General features: G+C 41.9%; 2 protein-coding genes and 1 long non-coding RNA gene across 3 annotated transcripts in view; 1 reads left to right on the plus strand and 2 right to left on the minus strand.

Annotated features, from left to right (window-relative positions):
* Positions 1-1,176: 1,176 nt before the first annotated feature.
* Positions 1,177-4,005, minus strand: LOC134673110 (uncharacterized). The gene has a single exon (XM_063531047.1). The coding sequence runs from the start codon at positions 2,768-2,770 to the stop codon at positions 1,202-1,204; it is 1,569 nt and encodes a 522-aa protein (XP_063387117.1). The 5' UTR covers positions 2,771-4,005; the 3' UTR covers positions 1,177-1,201.
* On the minus strand, positions 2,788-5,544 carry LOC134673565 (uncharacterized). The gene is made up of 4 exons (XM_063531562.1): positions 5,368-5,544; positions 4,029-4,263; positions 2,960-3,151; positions 2,788-2,892 (listed from the first exon to the last, which is right to left on the minus strand). Exons 1-4 carry the CDS (start codon positions 5,502-5,504, stop codon positions 2,788-2,790), a joined length of 669 nt encoding a protein of 222 aa, XP_063387632.1. The 5' UTR covers positions 5,505-5,544.
* A 4,473-nt stretch (positions 5,545-10,017) lies between these two features.
* The window catches only part of LOC134673283 (uncharacterized), a 30,445-nt gene continuing 17,489 nt past the window's right edge, over positions 10,018-22,973 (plus strand). The window contains exon 1 of the long non-coding RNA XR_010099449.1: positions 10,018-10,053. This is a non-coding gene — a long non-coding RNA (uncharacterized LOC134673283). The remainder of the gene's footprint in view (positions 10,054-22,973) is intronic.

The following is a 22,973-nucleotide window of genomic DNA, read 5'->3' on the forward strand; positions in this document are numbered from 1 at the left end:
GGTTATGGTTATAGCTGTAATCAAGGCTGATGGCCCCACAATGTTGCGAGGATAGCCTGAGAGGCAATACCTAATACTAGTAAACGTGCCATTTATAAAAACAGGTACCATTTGCGCAGGCAGCTTTTCAATGTGCTCTTTGTCGACTTTGTCACTATAGGTAGGTACTTTAATATTTAAAGAAAAGACATATACTTACCTATAGGTTAATGACTACAGTAAACACAATAGCCCGCTGTTTATTGGCGCGAAGTGTAAGTGTCACTGTCATGTTTAAGTAGTTTAAGCTTTTAATGTAGCCTAATACATCAAGATGGCAGAACCTATAATGGACAAGATAACGAACGTGAATTGTAGAGGGCAGCACTTGCTCTGGCGTGAAGTATCAATGTACAGTTTATGTTAAGTATTCAGGCCACAAGATGGCGGAGCAGACCACGGTAGGCCCTCCAACGCGCACGGCCTGTTGTTAGGTATATCGTGAGTGCTAACAGTGGAGCGTGAACGTAAGGTTAGCGTCGCATCGGTAACTACCTACAGCACGCTGGTTAGACGGACTCCTTTAAAAGCATGTCTCTTTACACTTGCTTTCAGAGCAAAACTGTTTCTAATTTCCAATATATGCACTGTACGTAAACAACAAAGAATTCACACGAAAAATATAATTATCTTCCCTCTTTTCCACAGACACGGAAGTCTAGATGGGGTAAGATATACTATGGGACCGGTAAACACTTGTAAGGGAATGGAATAAACTGTTGGAGATACTTAAAGATATTTGTGACGTATTCTGCTGCTCTACCATTGTAAAAAGGGTTGGCCACCTCCTGTCTCCATCATCAGATCAGCTCGATGGTACCATAATATTGCATTGTCATCCGATTTATACATGCATTCAAAATTTCAGCTCAATCGGAAACCGGGAAGTGGATCAAATTTAACTTGCAAGATTTGATTACAGACCGACTTGCCCCGAACAAAATAAAATAATTATGTATGTTTCTTTTACCTTATGCATAACTGCGTGATCTTTCTTTTAAAAGAAACATACATAATTAGTTTATTTTGTTTATTCCTTATTAAATAAGGAGCCAATTTTAAAGTTATAACTTTAATCATCTTATAACATGAATCGAATAACAAATCAAATCACAGCATTTATTAATTTCACAGCAGTCATTAGTACTTAATGATTTTTAAGTTATTTTAAATTGTCAATTTGAAGATGAGTGTCGCCGGTTTTGAAATGTTTCTGGTTATGTCTCAGGATGCTGTACAGCCGTAAACGGAAGAACAGTCTCTTGAGGTAGTCGAGCGGGAAGCACGCGCACGGCAACGCGCAGTCCAGCACGTGCACGTCCAGCAGGAGCTCCCGCAGGAGCCTACTGGCTCCGACACCTTCCCTCAAAGCACTCGTCAAGGTCTCATCCAAATTTTCAACAAGTTGAAGGAAGTCTGGCTCTGGTGGGGCATTCAAATATTCAACAGAACGAGCACAGTCGCCGTGAACCCGCGTAGCCGCGCGAAGTAAGTGGTTAGCTACTGACATTAGACTGTACGTCTTTGGCAGCCGCAGATTTCGGTAGTCAGCTGGGCTTACAGGTATATCATCGTGTATTTCCATAGGATCACTTTGAGAACCATTGGCAGCGCCGCTTACGACTTGTGCCAGTAGACCGTTTAAATCTACGCTTCTCGTCTCACTGAACTGCAGCATTTCATGAAAGAACTGCATCTTGAAAGCGCTAAATATCTGCTGGCAGCTCGGAAAGCCTGATCGCACAGCGAGCCGCGCTCTCTCTGCTACGCTGTCATCCAAATGTAAGTTGCGTGTCAGTAAGTACGGTCGCAGCGGTTGTACGTCCTTTTGCAGCGCCAGCACGGCCTCGATCGTTATCCGCCAGCTGTCGGAGAGCTTCTTAGTTGCGAATTTGTCAAAACTGAAGCTTTGTTCCAACTTTAACGTTTTGAAAAACGACTTCATGTATGTGAGGAAACCGACTTGATTCGAGTCTTGCGACAGTCCCTTTTGGAACTCCGAGCTAGTTTTCATTGTGGTAGAGTTCAGAAGATCGTAGAGATTGTTGATTTTGATAATGAAGTTAGCGGTGGCTCGTGCGCTGTCGCCGAGACGGCCCTGTTCGGCGCGGTCGGTTAGAGCAGTGGCCAGTGCACGGGACAGGAGGCGCGCGGCTCGCTGAGGCTTCATACGATGCATTGTGATAGACGTCATGCTTGTGTCCGTCAAACCAGGTGTTAAAGTCAAAGCCTTATTCCTTTCCATCTTCCTGTACTTCTGTACATCGCTCCACTTTGCTATCGTCTTGTCGAAATGAAAATCGTAGGCCATAAATTCACAAAGCAGCTTCTTCATCAAGCGCGGTGGGTCGTAGATGAGGTAGATCTTGGTATCGTCAACGAAGAAGAAAGGCTGTTCAGGCGAGACCTCCCGGAAAGCAGGTGCTGTAGGGTCGCAGACCAACGCGTGTACCTTCAGCCCAATGGTGTGAAGACGGTTGATGATCTTGTCGATCCAGCGATAAAAGGTCTCGTCGTCTTTCGCTAAATAGCAAAGAGCTACAGGCTGCGTCCAGTTCTTCAACAATCCTCTCGCCGTTACAACTACCCCACGAGTGGCCACCAATGGTTTCTGCGTGCCGTCGACTTCATGCAATCCGACAATCCTATCGAAAGTTATGTTGTAGTATAAAAGCTCCCTTGCGTCAACAAATTGTACGCCAAGAGTGCAGTGTTTGTCTAATTCCGTCATTTGATCAGCCCTAGTTTTTAGGAGACCGACAGCAGCATTGAAATCAGGTAGTTGCGGCGCGCAGTGGCGATGTAGCGCGCGCACGGATGGGAGTCCCAGCGAGGTTTGCAGGAGACGATACGCTTGGGGGTTCGAGTGAAGCAACCTGACACAAAGGTCGTTATCCTGGGCTGCCTGCAACCGAGCTACGAGCTTGACGAACTCCGCCGTGTTCGGGGCGAGGTGCCTGTCGCAGTCGGAGAACAACCCTTCGAGTGCGGGCAGCGAGACTAGCTTTGGCGGTTGAGGGACCGTCTTCTTCTTCTTGGTTTTCGGTTTGGGCGCCTCACCGACGTACTCGCAAACTTCTAGCGTGCTTTTTACCAATGTCTTGCCCTTTACCTGTGAAAGAAACCAGCTTAATAAAAATAAAACTCTATTTTACTTACGTAATAATTAGTTTTTCTACTCGTCGACTGTAATTCTTGAATTAAGATTTCGTATACCAATTTACCAAACTGCATTTGAGTGCTTTTAATGTAATGGGCTCCCAACTCAACTATAATATTCATTTCGATACAGTTTAGTCAACTATAATGAAATTGACCAATCACAGCTCGCCGCAGTCAAGAGGACCAAACAAAACCATAGCTCAAATTAATCATTTATTTTAGGTTGTGTTGTAGGAACAATTGCTTCATAAGTCAGAAACGCGCCTGTGACACTCATAATATTAGGAACATACATAGACTACGAAAATGGCTTATCGTTACTTGTTAGTCTTCATATTCTACGATGGCTAAAATCGAGAAAAAAAACTGTTTAAAATTTGAATTTAGCAAGGAGCAAGGACCAGGGCCTCATGAGTTATGAGAAGGTGTCGTTGACCAACCCGTCGGGCCGGGGAGCCGCGGCTGCTCGCGTTTCTTAGCTGTATACTTTTGGTTTATTCACCTATATGATTCTACTAGATTATAGTATTATTTTTGTTGACTCGTAGAAAAAATATTGTGTACTCAGCAAGCTTCGTTGCCTAAACACGGTACTCGACTGACAAGCTCTCTATTATATCACGATTGTATAAAATAATATAATGTGTGTTTGGTTTTATTTACAGTTACGTTGGTTGGTTTAACGCTACCTGTTTGGAAATGGACAAGGATCGTCATCATAAAATGGAATCACTACAATAACGAGCAGCCGATCGAAGGAAGGAAGTTTTCATTTCTATTTTGAATTCCTGTGGGGTGCCCACATTATCGTATAAAAGGAACATGACCTGCAAGTGTGTGGGCCCGGGCACGGCTAGATCGGCGACGTGCACGTAAGGGCCGGGATGCGGCAGCCTGAGCTCGGGCACGGCGCGCTGGCGCAGGCGCCGCCGCTGCCGGTTGCCCCGGGCGTTCACGTGCCGCGGGTTGAAGTGCACCTCGCACACGCGGTAGTAGCCCGACACGCGCCCGTCGCTCTGGATGATGTCGGGACGCCGGATCTTCTCCGCCCATACTTTAATCCTATAAGCAAGTTACATGGGTACAGTCGGCATCAACATCGGGAGCGAAACCGCACTACGCCTTAATCTACCACTATCAAGCAGCTTAACAAAAAGAAATAATGTGTCTATGTATGTATACATATAAATAGATCAATCTTGATATTCTTGACAGATGATTTATGCAGCGTGATTTATGAAGTATGTAGGTAAATATTATAGACATAGACTGTACCCGATTAATACGTTTGACATAGTTTGAAGGCAAACTGTAGATATATCACTATTTGTTTATATGTAGGTATACTAAAAATAAAGTGTGTTCACTATTCCCACACTTATATGTATAAAACCAAAAAACGTTTACGTACATATTATAAAAAAAAACTGCGTGTTGTACTGTCGTTGTTGTCTGTGTCGCTGTCGTGTGTGTGTGTGATATTAATATTGATTTATGTGGTATATTACAATCAATACATTTAGTTTTAGTCAGTTAGAAAGCAGTTAAGTAATTTAAAAAGCACTTTAAATTATTTGGCTTGCTGTCAGTAAAAAAAAAATATCACGGTTTTCCTTATGTACAGTAGATACCTAATTCCTATTTTAAGAACTGTTTATATCTACAGACATTGAGCTAAGCGTGCCAGACGAAATAAATTTATTCTATACAGTGTTAATTAAGGGTTCCCCATTCCCCACAGTATATGTTGACGCGGAATGGGCAAAATCCGCAATATGAGCGAAAAATTCGTCGTTCGGCTCGGCTCGCATCGGTCGGCCGACGCGACGCGAAGGCTTTTTCGCTCTTATTAAGCGGACATAAAGCTTTTTCCTATCGGCTTTTGTCGAATGCGCGTCGATATATCTGGGGAGACCCCGCATTCATATCTATCGTTCCACAGTCGCGCAGACGCCGATATAGAAAAAAAAATGCACGACACGTAACTTGGACACTCAGTACTTATCTGTAGATATAAATTATAAACTGACATTAATACGAGTGATACGAGTAAACGCGCTCCTTGCATTTACGAAACGCAAGCAGACGCGAGGCGAGACGGTAGACGCGCGCCCAACGTACTTACAATACTTAATGTTCAATTACAACGTAAGACGACATGCTCACCTTTCCTTATCACTCGGGAACCCGAAGTAAGCAAGCTGCGGGTGCGTCTTGTGGTTATGTGTACAATCATAGACCGCACAATAGCGCGTCCTCGATCCCTGGGACTCTGACGTCACATCCCCGCTTCCCGCCGCCATGTTGGAATCGAGTAAACAAACACGACGCGCGCGCGCCGCGGTCGCGGGGAGACTGGGCGTGACGTCATTCGCCGTGTCCGTATTGGTTGTGCATGTGCGCGTTGCGGTGTATGGAATAAGGTACATGGTAGTGTGCTGTATCTGGTTTTAGCGTGGCTGTGAGAGTGGAACGCGCGGTGTTGTTTTGAATAAGGTACAGTACTTATAGTAATGTGATTATTATTATTTGGTTGTGTTAAGTTGAGATCGGAGTTTTATCAGTTGTTGAGCAATGGGCCCTTTACTAATGAAACTATGACAGGTAAACTTTGTTGCACATTTAAAGGGCCATTTCCTATTTTTCGCACTTGTATCGTAATTTACTACAAATAACAATAATAGGTACCATAGGTTAGGTTTTTTATAATGTGTTTATATATTTTTGTAACGTTTTGTAAGTGTTTTTATATTTTACTTTTATACCTACAAAATAAACATTTGATTTACTTCAGGGCGTATTTTGATTTACTTGATTTAATGCGGGCTGTACCTACTCGTACGGGAGTAGAAAAAAACCGGGCAAGTGCGAGTCGGACTCGCGCACGAAGGGTTCCGCACCATAATGCAAAAAAAAAAACAAAAAAAAAGCAAAAAAAAAACGGCCTCCCATCCAAGTACTGACCACTCCCGACGTTGCTTAACTTTGGTCAAAAATCACGTTTGTTGTATGGGAGCCCCATTTAAATCTTTATTTTATTCTGTTTTTAGTATTTGTTGTTATAGCGGCAACAGAAATACATCATCTTTGAAAATTTCAACTGTCTAGCTATCACGGTTCGTGAGATACAGCCTGGTGACAGACGGACGGACGGACGGACGGACGGACGGACAGACAGCGAAGTCTTAGTAATAGGGTCCCGTTTTACCCTTTGGGTACGGAACCCTAAAAACAATAGACGCTACAATTTGAATTTCGAGTTTTAAACAAGCTCACTGACCAGCAATTTCGGAACTAAAGTTTTTCAATAGAAAGGTCAACTATACATAGTGCTGCAGACATTTTGGACTAGTCATTGAGTTTTCACTTTTGTCGGCACTCCCGGAGTGCAACCCGTTGTTTTTTTTATTTATTACCTATTTGATATGCCAAGGCACAGAAATGTGTCACTATCACAAGACAACTAAAGGATGACTCACGTTAGACCGGGCCGGAGCTTCCGGCGCATCGTTTTCTATGGAAAACGTCACGTGACCGCCTGTCATGTCATAGAAAAGTAAGCTCCGGAAGCTCCGGCCCGGACACGGCCCGGTCTAACTTGAGTCATTCTTAATTATGTTAACTAATCAGTCAAATTGACCAATTTTTTCCGCCGGCCACTAAAATAATTAGTAGTTATCAGAACGCCACGTGGGATTATCGCAGAGATACCAACATTCACGGTCATTGCCCCGCGCGATATCGCCATCCTTATACCTATTAGCTATATATGTATAGTATAAACACACAACTAAATAGTAATGATGATAAACACAAGCAAAATAACCACGCCGCGGCGCGCGGCCTTGGACCGATCGTCTCGGAAATATATCGTCAAAACAGTCGACAGAGTTGCAGGCTGGACGGTTAAATCGCAAAAATCGATTTAAAAAAAACAATCTCCATCTCTATCGTTCTTGTATACCTAGTTAATTCAAGTTACAGGAGCGCAAATGGATAATATTGCGAATTTCGATGTTCGCGGACCTGCGGACGCGGAACTTTAATGTGGTGACCTTACAATTCAGAATTAGGAGAGAGAAAGTACCTAGGTAGGTTCACACGCTATTAAGGCTAGTTGTAACACTAATGTACTTAGTACAGTCATTATATCCAAAAAACCGACCCTACCCGTGAATAATTAGTTCTTGGATTTTTTTTTCGTAGGTCCCTCGGGGGGGTCACTGGGAGTGTAAATTCAAAAAGTAGGCTTAATCAGGCTCCTGCGTATATTCGAAAAATGTTTTTTTTTCCAAAGATACGGTTTTTATTCAATAACTCGGCCATTTCTGATTTTACAGTAAAACCGTAAGGACAAAAACTGTAGGAAATTTGATTCTCTACAAGTTAGTCCAGTCATTATATCCAAAAAACCGACCCTTCCCATAAATAATCAGTTCTTGGATTTTTTTTTCGTACGTCCCTCGGGGAATCACTGGGAGTGTAAATTCAAAAAGTAGACTGAATCAGGGTCCTGTGTATATTCGAAAAACGGTTTTTCTTGAATAACTCGGTCATTTTTGATTTTACAGTAAAACCGTGAGGACAAAAATTGTTCAGAATTTGATTCTCTACAACTTTGTTTCCCTTCATTTATGCCGTAAAGCGTGGAACATAGGAGATAATGATAATATTTTGAATTTGTCGCGTTTTTCAGGTTTAATTTCTAAAATATCGATTTTGGGGGAAAGAAGGTGGGAACCAAAACTGTTCAGAATTTAATTCTCTACAAGTTTAGTCCTCTTCATTTATGTCGTAAAGTTGAAAATAAACGAGATGTTGAAAATATTTTGAATTTGTCGCTTTTTTCAAATTTTATTTCCAAACTATCGATCCTAGAAGAAAAATTGTGAGGACCAAACTTGTAGAGAATCAAATTTTATAAAATTTTTGTCCTCACGGTTTTACTGTAAAATCAAAAATGACCGAGTTATTCAAGAAAAACCGTTTTTGGAATATACACAGGACCCTGATTCAGTCTACTTTTTGAATTTACACTCCCAGTGATTCCCCCGAGGGACGTACAAAAAAAATCCAAGAACTGATTATTCACGGGAAGGGTCGGTTTTTTGGATATAATGACTGGACTAACTTGTAGAGAATCAAATTTCCTACAATTTTTGTCCTTACGGTTTTACTGTAAAATCAAAAATGGCCGAGGTATTGAAGAAAAACCGTTTTTTTGGAAAAAAACATTTTTTGAATATACGCAGGAGCCTGATTAAGCCTACTTTTTGAATTTACACTCCCAGGGCCCCCCCCTAGGGACCTACGAAAAAAAAATCCAAGAACTAATTATTCACGGGTCAAAATCTATAATGACTGTACTAACTGGAGATAATGATTAATAGTAATATCCCAGTCTCCAGTTGCTTGAATTTGTGTGACTTGTAATTTGTCAGAGAAGGATGATTGGGTTGAGTAGGTATTAGTAGGTAAGTTTGATAATTGACCTATCATTTTAGTTCATACTAGCGACTCGCCCCGGCTTCACTTAAACCTTCCTCAAGAATCACTCTAATGATAAGTGAAAACCGCATGAAAGTCCGTTCAGTAGTTTTAAGGGTTCCGTAGCCAAATGGCAAAAAACGGAACCATTATGGATTCGTCATGTCTGTCCGTCTGTCTGTCTGTCCGAGTATGTCACAGCCACTTTTTTCCAAAACTATAAGAACAATACTGTTGAAACTTGGTAAGTACCTACTTCTTAGAGGATATAACCAATGGAGATGCATGTCTAAAATGTTCAGTACAAAATAGTCTGCCGTTTTTTGCGGGGGAGGGGCACATCAAATGTATAGGTACGTCATGTCAGATAACCGTCAGTCCATACATATGGTTGACATGTGGTTGACCATTGGCCGCCTATTTTCGACAGAGGGGAACGCCTGTTAATGGCGGCTCCATTGTTAATTACTCCGAGACCTACTTAGATGTATTCTGTGAACCGCATTAAGATTTTCACACAAAAGTAGAAAAAAGAAACACAATAAATTTTGGGGCAATAAAGCCATACGTGTGGGTATCTATGGATAGGTCTTCAAAAATGAGGTCTCTAATATTATTTTTTTCTAAACTGAATAGTTTGCGCGAGAGACACTTCCAAAGTGGTTAATTGTCTGTCCCCCCCCTATAACTTCTCATCATCATCATCATCTCAGCCATAAGACGTCCACTGCTGAACATAGGCCTCCCCCTTGGACCTCCATTCGTACCGGTTGGAAGCCACCCGCGTCCAGCGTCTTCCGGCGGCTTTAACAAGGTCGTCCGTCCATCTTGTGGGTGGACGTCCTACGCTGCGTTTGCTAGTCCGTGGTCTCCACTCGAGCACTTTTCGACCCCATCGGCCATCTTCTCTGCGCGCAATGTGGCCTGCCCATTGCCACTTCAGCTTGCTAATCCGGTGGGCTATGTCGTTGACTTTAGTTCGTCTACGGATCTCCTCATTTCTGATTCGATCACGCAGAGAAACTCCGAGCATAGCCCTCTCCATAGCTCGTTGAGCGACTTTGAATTTTGAGATGAGGCCGATAGTGAAAGACCACGTTTCGGAGCCGTAAGTCATCACTGGTAACACACATTGATTAAAGACTTTCGTCTTGAGGCACTGAGGTATGTCGGACGAAAAGACATTACGTAGTTTCCCGAACGCTGCCCAACCGACTGGCTGCCGCAACCGCTGTAACTTCTAAAATAAGAGAATGATAAAACTAAAAAAATATATGATGTATATACATTACCACGCAAACTTCCACCGAAACCTTCCACCACTTGGTTTGAACGAGATCTAGTAAGTAGTTTTTTTTTTAATACGTCATAAATCGTAAACCGCAATTTTATTATGTTACTTGCTGCTACGGAACCCTTCATGGGCGAGTCCACAAATATTGTTTTATTAAATAACAATACACACTCAACTCAACAGACAACGCGACGCCGACGCGGCGCAGGCTTAATTCATTTCAGCTGTGCGAGGCGTGTTTCGCGATAGACCTTCTATATCCTATCCAGTACATCCATCCACTTACGGCAATCTAAAAGGCTAAACTAATGCTTAATGCCCCCCCCCCCCCCCCGTTTTTATTCAGTGGCGTAGAATTATTAATGTATTATAGGTATTAATGTGTGCAGTATATTTATGCAAATTATATGCCGATAAATACCAATGAAAGCTAACAGTTATGGGTATTTTGTTGTTGCAATATTTTTGTGTGATAATGTGAACCGAGACGAGACCTGAACCAGAAATGTACTGTCACTACGTGGCAACTGATATTGTGGTCAAAATATATGGACTTGTGAATCGCCTCTTGACGTTACTGCGCTCACCGCCACGCGCGACACTCACACAAGCCCACTGTCGCCATCTCGACATGGCTTCACTCGCGCTGCCGTATAAGTTTTATTATATATTTTATACTTGTACACATTTTATGTAGCGGAACTGTAAAGATTGTTTCTGAGAAATATCTAGTTGTGTGTTCCGTTTTGGCGAGTAAGTAGGTACTAGAAATTTAAAACAGCATGCATAACGGAACAATACGAATCCCTGCTTAACGGGTGCCTAGCCAAGATGTCAACCGTTTACGCCCCGTAGCAAATATGTAGGTCAAACACATCTACAGTTCTACACGCTCCCTCGTCTCGACTACCTTAATATGTAATAAAGTTGTTCTCACTTTACCTCACCCGCTTACTGACCTGCTGTTGATATTAGTACCAACCAAAGGTTTCCCCACTTTTCTTCAGGAGGGGGTTTACTGATTTTTAAAGGGTCAACACGTACGCACGGGCACGTGGCAGGGTGCCCGCTTACCATCCAGTGCGCCTGATGCTTGTTGGCCACAGATGTAGTATAAAAAAATCATTCTGTATCATCCTTCGGAATCTACCTCACTTTTACAACTGCGCACACGTAGCCTGGTTGTAGTACTTTACGACGTTCGCAACGATCATTTACATTGACAGCGACGCATACAGCCGCCAGCAGCTGGGCCCGCATGTGCTATAAACAGCAGGAAAGCAGGAAGCAGGAAACCACCACCGACCTATCATATGTCTATGTCATGTCATGTCTCAAGTTAAGGTACTTATTGGCCCAATGAAAAATAGGTACTTCTTTGCTTTAGGATCTCCCCTGATATATCGACGCACATTCGGCAAAAGCCGATAGGAAAAAGCTTTATGTCCACGCAATAAGAGCGAAAAAGTCGTCGTTCGGCTCGGCTCGCATCGGCCGGCGCCTGCCGACGCGTCGACGGCTTTTTCGCTCTTATTGCGTGGACATAAAGCTTTTTCCTATCGGCTTTTGCCGAATGCGCGTCGATATATCAGGGGAGACCCTTACGTCTACCGCTTAACTTAGGTTGGTAACAAGTTATTATGTTCAGCTATGAACTGGTCGAAGGCTTTTAGCTACCAATTTTTTTTAATCAATTCAAAATCAAATCTAAAATAGGAAGTAATAAGTGTTTTCTTCATTGGTCATATCGGTCGGGAAATACTACGGACGGAAATACTTTCCATAGTTATTTAGCTGGGCGAGGCAGAGGCAGGAATTTCCTGGGGAAACGTACAGATCACATGAACCTAGGTACATTGTATTAGACATGTTAAGTAAGCAGAAATGTAATATTTATACCTAAGTATATTTGTTTTTCCCCCAAAACTCAAAAGGCCATGCAAAACATGCAAATCGAAACCTTGTTATCTGTGTCTCGAATTCGCAAGAGTGATAAAAGGCAGGTAACGAACTTTCGATTAATATCGTGTTTCGTGGTTGGTTCTCAGCTGAAAATCACTGCGCAACGTCTTTGCCAACGGGTTGAAATTAAAGCGGTAGACCTATAATAATAGCGTAGATGCATTGCACGATGCAGCTACTTGAGCCTGCACGGGATGACGTCTGCATACGGGCGTAATTACCACATTAAATAACACTAACGGCCAGCGTTGTTGCTTGTTGCGTCGCACACGCTTGCGCACATACGACAACATTGGGCATGGATCTTTTATCGAGGATAGCGACCTTTAAATGATCATAAAAGTCTACATTAGGCAATGGCTTCAGGCTTTTCTTTTTGTAAGTACTCACGCCATAACATTCTTGCAGCTTTGACTGAGATAGATCCTAATATTTCCTGGATAAAGCGGAAATAGCAACGACTTGCCTTTTTGACGAAACCAGTCATCGAGCCCCATTTGCTGCTAAAATAGCGTGTAGAGGCAAGGGGGCGGGAAGAAAGTGAACGTCGGGGTACATAAAGGAATCATAAGACGTAAGTAAGTTTTAGTTCTGTATTATTTTTATTTGTCTACCCTCTTCTTCTTCCTGCGTTATCCCGGCATTGACATAGATATCTAGGGACTGGCTTTACGGACAATAATAATGAGGCTTGACAGGGGCCAGTACAGCGGTGTGACACGGGTACAACGCGATTGGTTGATGAGTTCGCATCACGCGCGCTATTGGTCGCAACTAGTTGCGTTAGATTTACGATTGGCTGGAATTCGTGAGTCACACCGCTAAACTAGTACCATTTTTAGTGCCCGTAAGGCCAGTCCATACATATATACGTTAATGTATCCCGGCATTTTTGCCATGGCTCATGGGAACCTGGGGTCCGCTTGACAAAATACCAAGAATAGTCTACCCATTGCAATAATATCTTAATACGAGGAGACAACCTTTGTATTTGTGTAATTAATACATTTTTGTACGCTTTATCGTACAGGATATGATTATACATGAGTCAAATTAAAATTTGAACGAGCACCGGTCATTTCCAGTACCTAATCCCTACGCCACAGCACTGAATTCCCGCCCCATGCAACGCAAATTGCACTAATCCTATTAGATTAATTGGACAATGACTGTTTGGAGTGTTTGGTTTATTCGCGCAGGATGTCGAGGGTTTCCACCGGAGGAGCCATCGTGTCAGATATTTGTGAACTCCTTGGGAGCTCCGATATATTTGATTCTGATGATGATTATTGACTGATTAGTTGATTACATTCCACTTTGGAACGCAACGCAGTTCTAATCCAACGAAACAACTAAATTGCAGCAAAATCTCATACTTAATCAAATAACCAAAAATTTAATCAAAATGAAAAAGTCTCTCAAAAAAAGGGGAAAAAAACTCAATCGCCGTCCCTTCCATTAAAGCAAGCTTAGTTCCTTTGAACTCACAAACATAAGCGTTTCAATAACAATTCAGAAATCACAAGCGGCACAAGTGATGGAATAATAATGTCTGGGAATTCTTGTTTTGTTGGGCTCCCGAACGACCCGACCGGCGTAAAGTGACCTCCTTTCAAAAAAAGATGATTTTGATGATGATGAAGACGATTAACAGACATTTTAATTGACGACGATGTGGAGAGCACTTCACTTCAGCATAGCACATGTTCCTACTTAAAATAAATAAATATTCTTACACTTTTGATAAAATATCCGCTTCTTATTACTTCATTCTGTAGTTACTTAGGTACCTATATTTGTCTACTACAATTTGGTTAGATTGAGGAAGATACAGCTAGTATAGCAGTGTCAGTAGTTGGTGGTATATTGACAATCGTGACTGATCGTTTAAGGCCGCTCAACTATGCATACCTAAATACTCGTACCATACATAGATTTCACTTGTACTGGTTACTTGATCCTTCGACTCTCCTAGGAGGTAGGAGGCAAGCATGTTGTACAATGGCACCCTTTGTATTTGTTTAGTCGCGCCGGGGGAGGCCGGGGTCCGGGGTACACCGGGCTGTTATGATTTGGATATTGGATTTCGTGGACCTTTGTAAAGTAAGCACGAGTCGGATTAACAGTGTTTGTTTAAATTGTCATAACCGTCGCGGACTGACACGACAGGCCGAATATAATTAAATGGAATTATAAAACAAACCGATTAAATCACAAAAACACTTCTTTCCACTTTTTATTATTAATATCTAGCATGTCAAAATCAGTCAAGCAAATTGCAGGGTGTGCTTAAGAAATGATCTTGAAATAACGCAAAAAACGTAAACATATTACAGTGTAACTGGTGTAACGGCTCGATTCGGGAAATGAATTAGATCTCTGCTAGATCTCAACAAGTTACGATATGGATAATTTAAAGATATTTGTAAGATAGATATGTCAAATTTGACGTTTCCGCGATTCTGGAGGTCCTCTTGAACGATTTCGACAAGTTATGACTTGGATATCCAAGTCACATCTAGTCGATATCTAATGTAAATCTAGTTGATCTCTATATCGTCTCTACATCTTGTGATTATCTCGTTTCTCGAATACGCTTGTTAGTCCCTTGCATACAATAAAAAATAAAAATACGTTATTTAGCAAAATTGTTTCAATACCTTACCCAGCTTCATAGCGTTTTAAGTTCTTAGTTTAAGAAGTTAAATCCTAGTACAAAGCTCCATAGCCATAGGTACCCTGTATAGGTAGGTAGTTATAGAAACAAACCGTCGATGTCGATCGTATTGCAAAGAGCTGTCACTCACACCGGGCTCGGAATTCTGGCTCAGGAACTACCTCCCCCTGTCTCCCCTTTAATACTCCATACGATTTTATTGTTAGTGCCTATAGTTTGCTGGAGATTGTAACTTGTGAGAGTTGGGAGTGCTTCTTTGTGACTTGGTTTATTTGTTTCAGTGTAGCATTTTCTTTGATTTAAAATTTAAAATGCATACGGCAATTCAGCTAGAGCTACATGTAACTAAATCTACATATGTAGTGTGTACAGTCGACGTCAAAGATATGTTTACACTTTTGCACCTTACTCCTTTGCAATAAGGCGAAAAATGTAAAGATATCTTTGACGTCGACTGTACATATAGATTACATGAATTAGTTCAGTCGACCGCAATTTCCATTCCAACAAGCCTGTCTCGTAGGTAGGTAATCATATATTATGCTGCATTTGGCAGTGGCTACACCGCCGCGGTTAACGCAGCGTGCGGTTACAACCTGCAACTAGTGATGTGTAGCGGGAATGTTCCCGAGAAGAGAAACTTTTTGAACTGGGAATCATACCGAGTACTCGTATATACCCACTAAGCCCATGTGCCAAGAGCGGCCATTAGCGCGATGGGCCGTGAACAGTCTGGCACCAACCCTTAAGTACAACACAATAGCGGAGGTAAGATTTTATTGGACTGGAAATTTTATCGAGTATGAACGCTGAACGCCCATGAGCCCATCCCTACGCTAGCGGCTACACCGCGGATCGGATTGGATGGGGAGCATTGGTTGTGCCATTTGTGCCATTCATGCTAAGAGCGGCCATTAGCGCGATGATCCGGTTGGCACCGGCACTAGTTTACAGTAACACCAGATACTTTTTACGAGCCATACTCAGCCTCAACATCAACAGCCAGCACGTTAACACTTTATACTAATCTGCTAAAACCGCGTTGTTGCGTGAGCCGCGTGGTGGGCAGGCAATGGGAACCACTCTGTAGGCTTCACGTGACCATAAAATTAAACGAGCGTTCAAGCAAATTGCAGCAATAAAATATTGCTATTAACTGAACACTGCAGTGGAACATGTAATAAAACGCTTGTAGCTTGTAACGAAATGTAACGATTACGTGTTGACAGTATATGGAGATAATAAATAAGAAAGTGTCAATCATCATTACCTGAGAGCCATGGGAACGTATTATGCTTCGAATGTGAACCGTATGCTCTACAATCGTTTACCAAGCTAGTGGTATGTTTTTTTGCCAACGACATGGTTTTTTTTTTTTTTTTTATTATGCATGGGTTTACTCATGGCCACAGACTAGCCGAGGCGTAGACGTGGCCTACGATGGAGCGAGCTCGCCCAGAAGGTGCCTGTTCACTCTTGATTTGAAGATTGCCGGTAATAATAAAACATACCTAACTGTATGGCCGGAGCCCCACTGCTGCGCACGCTATGTACACACGACCCACGTTCCCATACAAAATTTCGTGGGCTTGCCTACGGTTTGTATTAATATTAAAACGTGGGCCGTGGATGTAGCGTGCGCGGCAGTGGGGCTCCGGCCTATAGGTATGGGATTTTTTTAACCCATTAGCCATTTTTGAGAGGACATTCGCCGTGTGTTGAACTCGGATCATTCACATTTTAGGAAATTAAGGGATCAGACGCGTTTTTGACGTGGTCTCTTCTTAAACTTTTACTTATATAAAACATTTGCGCAATACGATAGACGTGGAATGCAATCCCCTGACGCAGCCGGCTGTAATATCGGGCAGATAGTACGGTCACGTGCCGTGCCGGCATCCGGCCCGGCGCGGCGTCCGGCCGTAATGCCGGCTAATCCCACCGGATCCCCCCACAGCTCTAGGCGAATATGGGTGGAGTTTATTGGGGTCTTTGTTGGGCTAAGATAATTAACATGCTTAGTTGCTTAGGTCAATTTGCTGAAAAAAAAATTAAAATTACTAATCGTATAAATTTAACATGATTAGGTAGTAAATCTAAAAAACAAAACTTATCGAAAACTACATAATTATACCTACAGGTGTTAGGTACCTAAATACACAATAAGTAAAAAGAAAATAATATAAGACTAAACTTACCTACAAAACCCCAATCATAAGAAGATCGTAATATAAATATTTCGTTTAGCTATAGTTCTCCTATTGGCTTATAATTTTAGTTCATCTCTAGGAAGTGTTTGAATTTTTAGGATCGGTAAGCATTAAACGTATTGTGCTTCACTCATCTTTCCAAAAACCGGTGAATTTTATGGAAAAACGTTTTTAATGTTAAACGTTTTTCAATCTGTGTAAGAATGTCCTATAATATATTAATGTAGTTTCCCTAAAGAGCCCAGTAATTATTCCATCCTGTATCCATCGGTCGTTCCATTTACTAAGCCTAACACTCACGTTACATCATCTCGTCTCACTCACTCTTTCGTAATAAGACTAAAGAGCGACATAGACGGGATGATTTGGCAAAGTTAGGAGACATTGTCATTCCGCCCCCTTTCTCGCACCTTCGTCAAATACGAGTATGTAAATGGCGGTAAACGATTGTAAATCGATTCGCGAAGTGGAGCGAGACGCCCGAGTCAGAGTTAAATGAGTAGATTATATTCACACTAAGATAAAGTATGTGTGTATTAGTGTAAGCTCGTAAACACGCGCCAAGAATATAAGAAAACATTTCCCGATGTCCGCGTAAAACATTGCACTATGTAACTGTCTGAAAAAAAAACTCCATTAGCATAGTTTTCAAATCCTCTTGATGCGGGGGCAGTGTAATCCTTTGGATTCTTGTGGTAAGGGGCTAAAATATTATGTCGAATTGTCTAGGTACCGCGTAAGTGCTTCAATACATTACTTTCCTTTGGATCTATTACGCTCTGAGCCTACCTGCATCTTCACACTATTTTATAATGATTTGATGCAATAAGTAGATGTAATAATATATGTACGATGGCAACGACTGTATTTTTCCACTGCACCTCTCGTCATCGGCAGCGGCACCGGCACTCGACAGGCGTGCGTCCAAAAGTAAAAACTAAATGGTCTTGTACAGTTTCAGTGAATTTCCGCCCGCGAACGCTCCGGCAGTGGAATGAACTGTCGAGGTTTTCTCGAGCCACATTAGGAAACACTACTCGATTCCTTACACTCTGTCTCGGTCGTGACGGCACGCTGTAGAAACGTGAGTTACGGTGGCCTCTGCCGGCAATTTGGGAGCATTAGCGGTCGGTTGTGACATCTCTGTTGGTTGAGGCAAATTAAATTAACATTCAAGGGAAACTTGCTTCGAGATACATTTACACTTTCTCGCTTCTAACCCATGAATCTAGATTAGCGTAACATTAAAGAAAATATTATCATCATTTAAAAATACTACCTACTCGATTCTTCACACTCTGTCTCGGTCGTGACGGCAGAGGCGTAGCTAGAGGATATGGCGCCCGGGGCAGGCACCAAATTTGCGCCCCCCCTCCCCCCTAACGAAAGGTCTTGTGCATTTTGGCGCCCCCCCGTTAGACGGCGCCCGGGGCACGTGCCCCCTCCAACCCCCCCCCCTAGTTACGCCACTGCGTGACGGCACTCTGTAGAAGCGTGCATTACGGCGGCATCTGCCGGCAATTTGGGAGCATTAGCGGCCGCGGCTGTGACATCTCTGTTGATTGAGGCAAAACCAAATTAGCATTCAAGGGAAACTTTGCCGCGAGGGACATTTATACTTTCTCGCTTCTAAAGCATGAATCTAAATTAGCGTTTCATTAGAGAAAATATATCATCATATAAAATACCCTTCGATAGATATTTTGTGTGTCCGTGGAAACAAAATTGAATTGGAGAGTCGTATCGTATCTGCTAAATATCTACTCAGCTTACGAGTTTCGTTTCGTGTTTCCGACTTTTATTTGGTTGTATTTTTTTTGGCACAATTTGATAACATTTTTGTGAGTTTGAAGAGCTCCTCCTTCTGGGGGAAAAACACGAAATTAGGAAAAAAATATCCGTTGAGATACGAAAATTTCATACGTTTTCGTAATTCAAAAGAATATTTTCTTTTGCACTTGCAATTGCACTTTTGAAATTTCCAGCGGCACATCAGTTTGAGACATGAATGACACGATACAGACAGAGCTTTGGTAGGTATAACATACATTGTTCCAGTAAAAAGAAAAAATAGCAGACTCGGAACTCGGCGAATTTAAGTAGAAGATTATACATAATTAGAGGTAGGTACAGTACAGTACCTACATGGTACTCTACCTGTGGAAGTGTGGATGTCACGTGTTGTGAATATGGGTCATAAATGACAGGTACCTACTCGTATTGGCAGGACGCCAAGTTACCGCCGGAGCGACGTTGCTCGCTACAGTGTAGTCTCATAACAGCGCACTACTCGAACTCTAACAGTAATCATAGTCGGTATACTCGGTATCTTTCGATAAGTTGTTGGGGTTATCTTATGTGTTAAATTGGATGATTCAAAACGATAGCAAACAGGAACAAATTTTATTTGTAAAAAAAAGAAGAAGTAAGTACTTACCTACAAGATTTAACCCAGAAGGGCCCTTTTTACGTTTTTGGTACGGAACCCTAAAAATCATGTCATTCGATATGCCAATCCACCTACAGGCTTTTTTGGGTTCTTAACAGTTGAATCTATTCATATTTTAATTTCTCCGTATAGGTAGCTAAGAATGCCTGTAAAAGCTAAGTTTCATAACATAACATTGTTCACAAACATGAAACCCCCAACACCATTCTCCGGCAGGGGCAGTCACGTTGGTCCTCGGCACGGTTGTGTCGGCACGTGACCACTCCGTGGATTCGGCTGTTAGAACCGGGTCTACTTTGACACCCTCACAATTTACAGGGAAATGTCGTTTCATTGTCGAGTAGGCGCTAAAAGGTATTTTTAAATTAAGTAGTTCAAAGTGTTGACCGAAAATATTAAGTTGACATGTTAAAATAGAAACTGAGGATTTATTTATTTAAATTTAATGGTGAAAATTGGAAACGTTACGTTTATTTACTTATCGTCGAAGATATTCAATATCCGTTCTATGATAAATCTGTAATTGAAGCATTCGTAGAGAGTGTCGCTTACAAAAAGGGTTCTTTTCATTTTAATGAAAATGCTAGGATGCTAATATTTGGGTTGTATTGGCCGAACACGACAGTGTCAATGAAACAGGCATTCTTATAAAAATCAAAAGAGTAATGTGGTAATCTGGTGGACCTGCAGTTTGCAGTTAGACGTGTTTGCAATAAAGTTTAATAACTGTTAGTTAACAATTTGGACGGCAGCACGCGAGCCACGGACATTTTATCCGATTAACATACTTTTAATTGAGCTACTGTACTTATTCTGTGGACTGTTCCCGGCGTTATCTTCCTTATCGGCTCCAACTGTCGAACTGTAGCTACAACTGCGACTGCGACTGTCGCAACTCAAGCGCAACCGTTTGCTCAGCAGTGCTGTTTGCTGTCTGGACAAACTTTGTTCTAGTGCTCGCTTTGGGTTGGATCGAGAGCAGAGCAGTTTCTTGGAGACGCGTTCAGCGTAATATAATAGTTTAGAGCCTGTTTTGGCTAGTTCCATGTTTGACATGGACGTTTTAAGTAAAGTTCACATCCTCGCAATGGGGTTTTTATAATGAAGATTATATGAAAAGTTTAAATCAAAGAACAATCCATTATCTTAGTCATTATTATTAAACTCATTAGCTTATGTCGATACAGAATTCTAGAGCCTGTTTAGAAGTTTTATTTATTTATTTTCAAGATGCAATAATAAATATGGATTAAATAAACTAACAACAAGCTTATCTACTACTTAAACTTCATTTATTTGACCTCAAATTACCTATATAAGATATTCAACATGTTGAAAAACTAATAGATTTCCGGAGCTTTAACTTATAAAACTCCCGTGAGACATGCCGAGCTTTTATTTGACCGAGTGTACCGTTTAACATAGTTTTAATATATTTCCGAAGGTTTATTTAGACTTTTTATACTTCACCTACTTGCTTAATTTACACGTAATTTCAGCATTGAGAGTTTGAGACGTCTCGGAGCGAGCAGGGAGGCACTCTGCATTCCAAACACCGTCGTTCGGCAAACATCGAGGACGCGTTCGTTCGTCGCGAGTTCCGTGACCTCTCGAGCTGTTCTAAATGGAGTGCTTGGTCAAATACAGACGGACAAGATTAATATAATGAACCGTTTACACGAGACCAGTTAGACAAGAATGAACACTAAGCTAGGACTTTTAGCCATCTTTATCTAAATGGCTCTAAAATTAAATGGGCTGATGACCAGGTACTGACCACACAGTAGCCTTGGGGTTGGATTGTACTTAGGTATTTAAGATGATGTCGCTATTAGACTGATTGTCTGTGGCGAATTATCCTGTGAATTATCATATGTATGCAATGTAGGAGGAAGAAACGTATACCATCTATTTTTCATTAACATTAAACAATCTGGTACAAAATCTGTCCTTGGGTCCCAGCCATAATGACATACGTATGTACCTACTGCATCAGCAAACGCCATGCGAATAGTAAAATAATATCGGGATGACAGAGATGCTGCGAAAAGCCACGTGACTATTTCCATACTCTTTCTATCATTTTCTATCAACGATTGTCATTATATAATAGGTAATTCAACCGTAGGTATTTGAAGTGCTTAGCTAAAGTTACAGTTAAGTAACTAGACAATATATCTCTCGAGCTATGCTCTTAGCTCTCAAGTACTCAGTCAGGGTTTAATCCCCACGCTGATGTAATGCAAATCAAGATCATCACATGGTGTCGGCATCCACTGTCGAAATACTTTAGACCATTAAATTCGACCAACACGTCAAAGTGCCTCTATTATCGATTCCGTGCCGAGCTAATTAATTCATTCACACACTTTGGGCACCAGGATGTGACACGACGCCGATTGGTGATTTACCAATTGTATATGGATACCATTCGTTTTTAGTGTTTAGTGTTTTTCAACCATTTCTCCGTTGACATGTTGCTGGGCGTATAGTCATCCGTGGCCACAGTTGGTGCAACACAGCTATAATGTTGGACAAAGTAAAAATAATGTAAATAAAGACCTGATCGATGTCATCAAAATTCAAGCGGGGAAACGTCGGCAACTAACGTTTGTACCGGTCTCGCGGTCCCGGGTTCGAGTCTGATCAGGCCGCGTAGCCAAGATGCCAATCGCTAACGCTCCGTAGCGATCGAAACGCAACTGTCACTGTCACACTAATGGGGATACATAATGCTTTTCGTTGTCGAAGCGATAGCGATTGTAACCTTGGCTAGGGCGCCTGGTGCTGCAACTTTCATTTCGCTTTCCTGGTATATACCTACCCGCTGTGTCCTGTTCACGTAGGGGCATATTGTGGTCGCTGAGCGAGCGAGGGTACTTATTGAAGCGGCGAACCAGCATGAGTAGTGGGAATTTTTAGTACTGCGTAGTAAAAAAATGTCAGCACGCGGAAATCTGTACCATCTAAACTGGGGAATTATTTTATAGACCACATCCTTCCACATTGACATTTGTATTTCTTAGGCCTTTAAGCCTGGGAACATAGGGTAGTTTTTATCAATCATAGTTATCATTCCTCGCAAACGAAGTACCGGGCAGAAGCTAGTATACTATACTAAGTATAGTATACTTATAAAAAGGAGAATCCAACCGCACGTATACTAGTTCGTGTGAGCTCTCAACTCAACCCGCCCCGATGTTCGGGTATCATTCGGAATGACGCCCTTCTGTGTAACAAATCATGTAGCTATACAAGTACCACATGCTCTCATACACGCTTTCCCTTGTGAGAATGTAGATCTAAGACTCTAAGTACTTACCTAGTTGATAAATTGATAACACACCGTCTCTTCAACAACGCAGAACGCATCGTTTAGCATTCGTAGATGTAACTTCTATGTATTACTATCTGCATACCTATGAATGCTCAGCCTACTGACTACACTTACTCGTACTTGCAAACGTAGTACGACTGAAATTCTGCGAAACGTTACAGCCCGTTCACACAGAGTCTCCGTATTTACGGTACCCGTTTTAACGGATACAACAAAAAAATATGCTTTGTTCACACATAAGCACCGTATAACGTTCAACGTATCCGGCATTAACTGAGAGCCCGTTCACACATAGTCTCCGTAATTACGGCACACGTAAATTCGCAGTATACCACCGCTAGTCTACCAGGATTGTT

The sequence above is a fragment of the Cydia fagiglandana genome, chromosome 18, assembly GCF_963556715.1.
Source record: "Cydia fagiglandana chromosome 18, ilCydFagi1.1, whole genome shotgun sequence".
NCBI classification, from domain to species: domain Eukaryota; kingdom Metazoa; phylum Arthropoda; class Insecta; order Lepidoptera; family Tortricidae; genus Cydia; species Cydia fagiglandana.

Coding starts and splice junctions, on each gene's coding strand:
- LOC134673565 (XM_063531562.1), bottom strand. CDS start 5,504: ATGGCGGCGGGAAGCGGGGATGTGACGTCAGAGTCCCAGGGATCGAGG. Junction 4,264..5,367: donor TTCCCGAGTGATAAGGAAAG/GTGAGCATGTCG, acceptor ACTTGCTTATAG/GATTAAAGTATGGGCGGAGA. Junction 2,893..2,959: donor CGGCGGAGTTCGTCAAGCTC/GTAGCTCGGTTG, acceptor CGAACCCCCAAG/CGTATCGTCTCCTGCAAACC.
- LOC134673110 (XM_063531047.1), bottom strand. CDS start 2,770: ATGACGGAATTAGACAAACACTGCACTCTTGGCGTACAATTTGTTGAC.